The sequence below is a fragment of the Aegilops tauschii genome, chromosome 2 (assembly GCF_002575655.3).
Source record: "Aegilops tauschii subsp. strangulata cultivar AL8/78 chromosome 2, Aet v6.0, whole genome shotgun sequence".
Classification (NCBI taxonomy): domain Eukaryota; kingdom Viridiplantae; phylum Streptophyta; class Magnoliopsida; order Poales; family Poaceae; genus Aegilops; species Aegilops tauschii.
The window spans coordinates 450,106,490-450,112,985 of record NC_053036.3 but is presented as its reverse complement, the minus strand read 5'-3'; the positions used below and the strand labels follow the sequence as shown (position 1 = coordinate 450,112,985).

Below are 6,496 nucleotides of genomic sequence, written 5' to 3'. Positions count from 1 at the left end.
GAGGTAATCTTTATTATCTGAGTGAACTTGTTATTTTCCTTTCGCCTGATCCCGAACAAGACTCATTCCAATAAATGTAAAGTCTGAAACGTTCTTTTAACTAAACGACTAAGGAACTGCATCTCTGCAGAATCTGTGAAGAAAGCCTTGGAGGACAAATATGTTGAGCATGCCAAATCTTGGGAAGAAGCCCGAGAAAAGACTAGAAAAACATATGCGAGTTTGAATGAATTCCAAGAAGTCAAATAACTCAATGACCATCTCCGAAAAGTGGTTGATGAGCTGCAAAAATAGTTTGATGGTTTGAAGAAATCATACGCAGACTGGCACATAAAATATTTGCAGCTGTCGGATATCATGGAGAAGAATACTCCCTCCGTTCCTAAATATTTGTCTTTCTAGATATTTCAACAAGTGAATACATACGGAGCAAAATGAGTGAATCTACACTCTAAGGCCCTGTTTGGTTCAGATTTTATTGACGGATTCCACTGCTGCGCAGCAGAATCTGAACCAAAGGACGAACCCAGCAGAATCCAATTCCAGAAATCCGCTGCCAAAATCAGAACCAAAAGCGGAAGCAGCCCAGGACGTGCTTTTCAAAATCTGATTCCACTGCGGGCCAAAATCTGAAAAAGCTGTATCAGCTGGTTTGCCAAATGACCTGCATTTTTTCACATCAGATTTTCCACAGCAGATTTTTCACAGCTGCTTTTAGAAATCCACAGTCGAACCAAACAGGGCCTACGTACATCCGTATCTTGTAGTCCATTTGAAATGTCTAAAAGACTTATATTTAGGAACAGAGGGAGTAGAATGCAGTATGAGAAGGATCTTGGTGAACTCAGTCACCGTAAAGGTGAAGCTTAAACTTTCTTTGTGAACCAGCTAGATGACGTTAACCAGAAAATTGGAAAGAAACTTGAAGTAATTGATTGTCTTCCTGCCGAGTGACATTCAAACTGACCTCTTTTTACTCATTGTCACTGACCTTCACTTGTGCAGAATTTTGTTCCGATCCGAGTGAGGAGGCGCATAAGGTTCACCAAGAACTTGAAGCATACGGGATGGACATCAAGGAGACCCCATAGGCATCCACTCGGTAGCAGAGTTTTTCATCTGGCTAGAGGAGCATACTGAAGCGGCAAGGGACCATGTAGCCCGAGTGAAGGAATCCACGAAGGAAATCAATGCAGACATGCGCCCTAGGGAAGAACTTGATGGAGAACTAGAAGCCTGCCTATCCCAACTTGCGCAAGTGTGAGACCGAGTGACACAATGGAAGAAATGCATTGCACATCATAGACCTGATGTTGCCCTTGCTCTCACTCTCACATTCCTAAGATCAATAGTTGGATCTGGGAATACAGAGGGCCAAAACTTTGAAGACCACTTGGAGACCTTCATCGAAGCTGCAAGCCAGATTGCCGATTTCATTGATTTGGATACTTTCATTGATCCAGTCAGAGTGCCAGACACCCTAAAGGCCGAGGCCGAAAAGGAAAAGGCAACGAGTGAAAAACTTAAGTGTTAAATTTTCCTTGGAATGCTGAGTGAAATTTGTAAGAGACTTTCAGTCTGATTGAGCAGCGAGACTCGAAAACTCCTTCGTTATTTTGCTTTAGAAACTTTGAATCGGATCAAGTTAAATTGTTACTTTGGATTACTTTTCTTTGACTCTCTTATAATTGGCTCTTCGTCCGGTTGAATCTTGTTAAGGAACTCTCTTGTGACCATCTAGGTAGACATGCTGCAACTAAGTTGGAAAGAGGAAAAGTTGTTTAAATCCACTCGGGTTGCTTGAACTTTTTGATAGAATAGAAAGAAAAGCGAGTCAGGATTTTGCACACACTGGGTGTGACTTAATACGTCTCCAATGTATCTATAATTTTTGAAGTATTAATGCCATGTTTACAATAGTTTTATATGGTTTTGGTGCATTTTTTATATAACTTTTATATAATTTTTATGGACTAACTTTATAACTCGGGTTTACTTGTAATTCGTGTTCCACCCTATGTGGTGACTGTTGTAAGCCTGTAACAAACAATTATAAAACTATTATTTTTAATTAATACAATGAATTACTTTTCAACAAAAAATATAACACTCTTGTTTATGATAGCAACATCAGAAACATGTCTTCTCCTAGTTAGAGCATCTATATCCGGACCCCATATCCAATCCAAACGTCTGGGTGGGCTGCCCGAACTCTTGTCGCATGCAAAATTGCCACAAAACCGAACATGGCAAATCTGTCCCAAACGCCAGACTAACAGGCAACCCTCATATCCAGCCCATATTTAGGACGGATATGGGATGCCCAAACGCACCCACCACATTGGATCAGTCCGACTGTGGCCACCCGACCCCACATATATTGAACCCGATCCGTACTTCAGACAAAACCCTGGACGCATTCCCCTCCATTCCCCTCCACCCCAAGCTCCCTTTTTTGGCGATCTCCGGCCTTCTCCGGCATGGCAGGCAGCTGATCCGAGTCCTACACCTCCTGATCTGTTGACTGGGTACTCGTCCCACGCGGCCCCGAGGAGGAGATGGTAGTCCGCATTGCGCTCCGCCGCCCCCAGGAGGAGTCTGCCCAACAGTGACGGACTCCATCCAGCGAGCATCCATTGCGTCCTCCTGAATGGTGCATGGATCTGGCGTGAGGCGCATCTCCGCTGCCTTGCCGAAGGTGGAGCGGTCTGTCCGGAGTCCGAACATTGTGGCGGATGCACAACCGCTTCGTTGACGCGTCAAGGCGGAGGTGCACAACCACTTCACGTCCGATAAAAATATAGTGCGGCGTGCCCGTCGTGCGAGGCAGCGAGCAGGAGACAGCGGCAGCCCTCACGGCAGACGCCGGCGAGGCAAAGTCGTCTCTCTAGCGCACCGCAACCGTCGTGGTGGACGTGTCGGCCTCCAACCACGACTGATCCATTGTCAATCTCACGTCCACCAGCGACGTGCAGGCTCCGGGATCCGATGAGGAAGAGTAGGGCATGGGAGACGTCGATGCGTGTCCTATGCCCTAATCTACCTCGCCGGCGACCGCACCTTCACTCCGAGGGGCGCAGCCGGCTGCCAGACATGAACATGGCCGGAACAACAAGGACGGGCGCCGGCAAAATAGTTTTAGTTGCATGTGATCTTATGGATTTGATAATTTGTGAATGGGGTATCTAATTGTAGAAACGATTGTTTGTGTGTTGATCGGTCATTGTCCGTGAACGCGTCCGGGACGGATTTACGATTTATGGTTGTAGATGCTCTTAGCAATCTTTGACAGCAACAAGCGCCTACTTTAGCCGTTGAATGACCCAGCATTTCCACAGTGGACTGAACATGAAGAGTCTTCCTTTCTAGACTGATCAAGCTGTTTTCTGCTGTCTTGCTGGGTATCAATAAATTCGCGCTTTCTGTGAAGCTTCCGTGAACCCGGATATGCATGTGTAACTCACTACTGTCCGCGCAGAGAGAGCACAATACACGTACCAGAAGGGTAACGGCACTAGCTACCAAGCACCGACGTGGAAAAAAGATGGAACTTGGAGGGAGCAGCACGCCGGGGCTGGGATTAATTCCCCGGTCAACACGACGAGCATTTGGTCTGAACCTGCCGAACTCTCGTACAGTGCGACAGCAAGTGCAAGGGCGTGCAGGGTACGCATCAGACTAAGAGCATTTACGGTCGGGCGCCCCTGGCACTTCTCAAACATCTGGACGGTCCCCCATTACTGACCGGTCATGGTTTTTTATTTAGACGGGCGTTTTAAACGGTGCTCAAACGTCCGGACTGACCGACACCCTTTATATCCATCCTAAATACGAGGCGGATATGCGGCGCCCGGGCACGCCGTCACGTCGGATCCAGCCCATGCTGGCCCACCCGACCCTACATATATTCGTCCCCATGCGCTCGTCGGACTAAACCCTAACCATTTCACGCCATTTCCCTCAACTCCCTCAACCACCCGAGCTCACCTTCGGCGGTTTCCGGCCTAATCCGGCATGGCAGGCAGCGGATCTGACTCGGACCAGTCCGAATTCGTCGACTTGGGTGCCATTCTGCGTAGGTTGGACGAGGCAATGACGGTCTGCATTGTACGCCGCTGCTCCGGGGAGGACAGCGCCCGGCCGATGAACGGATCTGTCCGCCATGACTCCATAGCGTCGGCTCAACGGGCGCTCGGGTCCTCTGGGGCTGGATCCCCGCGGTCCCGGCAGCCGAAACCCCTCCCCTTTCCCATCACCGGTCGGGCAGACTGTGAGTCCCACCGGGAACAGGCGGCCTGCCGTGGGAAAGAGAGGATAAGGGCCGCCAAGGCCCGCGGAAATTGCAGCAGCGGAGGCGGCTGATGCGGTGGCACGGGTGGCCGCAGAGGAGGAAGCCATCCGCGCTCGTATTGTGAAGAAACGGCAGCGGAGGAACACGCGCGCCCTCGCCCGAGAACAAAATCGGGCGGTCCGTGCCATGGCCGGGCTGCCACCGAAGGAGGAGAAGGAGGATAATGACTGCGAGGACGGCTTCGGCGACGAGCAGAATCCGGCTCGATCCGTACTGCGTTTTCGACCGGTACTTCCGCGAGAAGGACAGCAAGGACACCGGGAAGGGCAAGGGCAGACGTGAATGAATTCCCCATAGCCAAACATATCAAATTTTGATAGTCCGATGGCATGTTTAGTTAGAAGTGATGGAGTAATCGGACGATGTGTGTGCATTAACGTAGTTGCATGAGTTTGAATGAATTTGAGATAATATAATTAAGATGTTCGGATGTGGATTATATTATTTGAGGGGTGCTCGGCTAAAGAGCGTTTGCGGACGTTTGCGCGGCTATAGATGGTCTAAGCTTTGAAACATGACCCCTGCAAAGAAAAGTAGACGAGCCGTGTGAATCTGTGACCGAAGGTCGGTTTGATCTAGTCCAACCTTGACGCCATAGTCGTCCACAAGATCAACATCCACTGCCTATATAAACCGCTTTTCACCGCGCCTTGCCATGCACAGTCACCTCGTAAGCAAGCAGCTGCTACAGCCTCAACAATCAAACCTTGATTCGACATGGCGAAGTCGCCCATGGCGATCTTGGCTCTCGGGCTAGCAGCACTAGTCCTATCCGGCGCCGGGCTGGTGGCCGCGCAGAACTGCGGCTGCCAGCCGAACGAGTGCTGCAGCAAGTACGGTTATTGCGGGACCGATGCCAGCTACTGCGGACAAGATTGTCGGTCGGGCCCGTGCACGGCGAGCGGCGGCGGGAGCGGCGATCCCGTGGAGAGCGTCGTCACCGACGCGTTCTTTGACGGGATCAAGTCCCAGGCCGCCGACGGGTGCCCCGGGAAGAGCTTTTACACGCGCCAGTTTTTCCTGGACGGCGCCCAGGCGAACCCCGACTTCGGCAAAGGCAGCACCAGCGACGACGGCAAGAGGGAGATAGCCGCCTTCTTCGCCCACTTCACCCACGAGACCGGACGTAAGTTCACCTCCAACTTAACACTGGACGAATTCACCTCTCCATAATTAAGCAGGCTATATGTAACTTGCGTGCAGACATGTGCTCCATCGAGGAGAACGAAGGGGCGAGCAAGGATTACTGCGACGAGACGAACACGCAATGGCCGTGTACCCCGGGGAAGGCGTACTACGGGCGCGGGCCGCTGCAGCTGTCGTGGAACTACAACTACGGGGCGGCCGGGGAGAGCACCGGGTTCGACGGGCTCAACAGCCCGGAGACGGTGGCGCAGGACCAGGCGCTAACGTTCAAGGCGGCGTTCTGGTTCTGGATGACCAACGTGCACCAGGCCGTGCCCAGTGGGTTCGGCGCGACGACCAGGGCAATCAACGGTGACGTGGAGTGCGACGGCAAGAAGCCAGACTTGGTGAGCGCGCGGGCGGGCTACTACACGGACTACTGCCAGCAGTTCGGCGTCGACCCAGGGAACAACCTCACTTGCTAGGTGCTTGGTTCTGAATTGATCGACGCGCAAAAACCTTTCTGGCGATGCTCCTACTGCTCTACCTCCCTGTGTATTCTGGGATATCTATATATCCTGTATATGTAATAAATTTACATCTCTGTATTCATATATCGGTAATGCAAACATACTAAATAAACATTTCTTGACAAAATATCCAAATGATGCAAATATTTCATCATTCCAGAAATTGTGATTATTTTAGAGAAGTGATTTTAACTATTTCAGAAATTTATTTCCACTATTTCAGACAAGTGGCCGGTTTCTAATGTTTCATTTACTTCAGAAAAGTGATATTGGATATTCCATTATTCCAGAGATTTAAATTATTTCAGAAAAGTGATTTGCACTATTAAAAAGGTTAATTTAAATATTTCATTAAACTGATTTAAAATATTTCACTATTCCAAAAATTGCGATTACTTTAGTAAAATGATTTGAACAATTTCACAAATATGTTTTCCAGTATTTCACTGTTGTTGTAATGAAACAACACGGTGATTAGGGGTGTTAGCAA

The 6,496-nt window shown here is 49.5% G+C and overlaps 1 protein-coding gene across 1 annotated transcript; it reads left to right on the top strand.

The window, feature by feature from the left end:
* Positions 1–4,876: 4,876 nt before the first annotated feature.
* Positions 4,877–6,133, top strand: LOC109771991 (chitinase 5). The gene is made up of 2 exons (XM_020330683.4): positions 4,877–5,477; positions 5,555–6,133. Exons 1-2 carry the CDS (start codon positions 5,069–5,071, stop codon positions 5,959–5,961), a joined length of 816 nt encoding a protein of 271 aa, XP_020186272.1. The 5' UTR covers positions 4,877–5,068; the 3' UTR covers positions 5,962–6,133.
* Positions 6,134–6,496: the final 363 nt, after the last annotated feature.

What these genes read in the sequence shown, in the direction of transcription:
- LOC109771991 (XM_020330683.4), top strand. Translation starts at nt 5,069, where the DNA reads ATGGCGAAGTCGCCCATGGCGATCTTGGCTCTCGGGCTAGCAGCACTA. An exon ending in CTTCACCCACGAGACCGGAC is followed by an intron (nt 5,478 to 5,554) that starts GTAAGTTCACCT and finishes ACTTGCGTGCAG; the next exon opens with ACATGTGCTCCATCGAGGAG.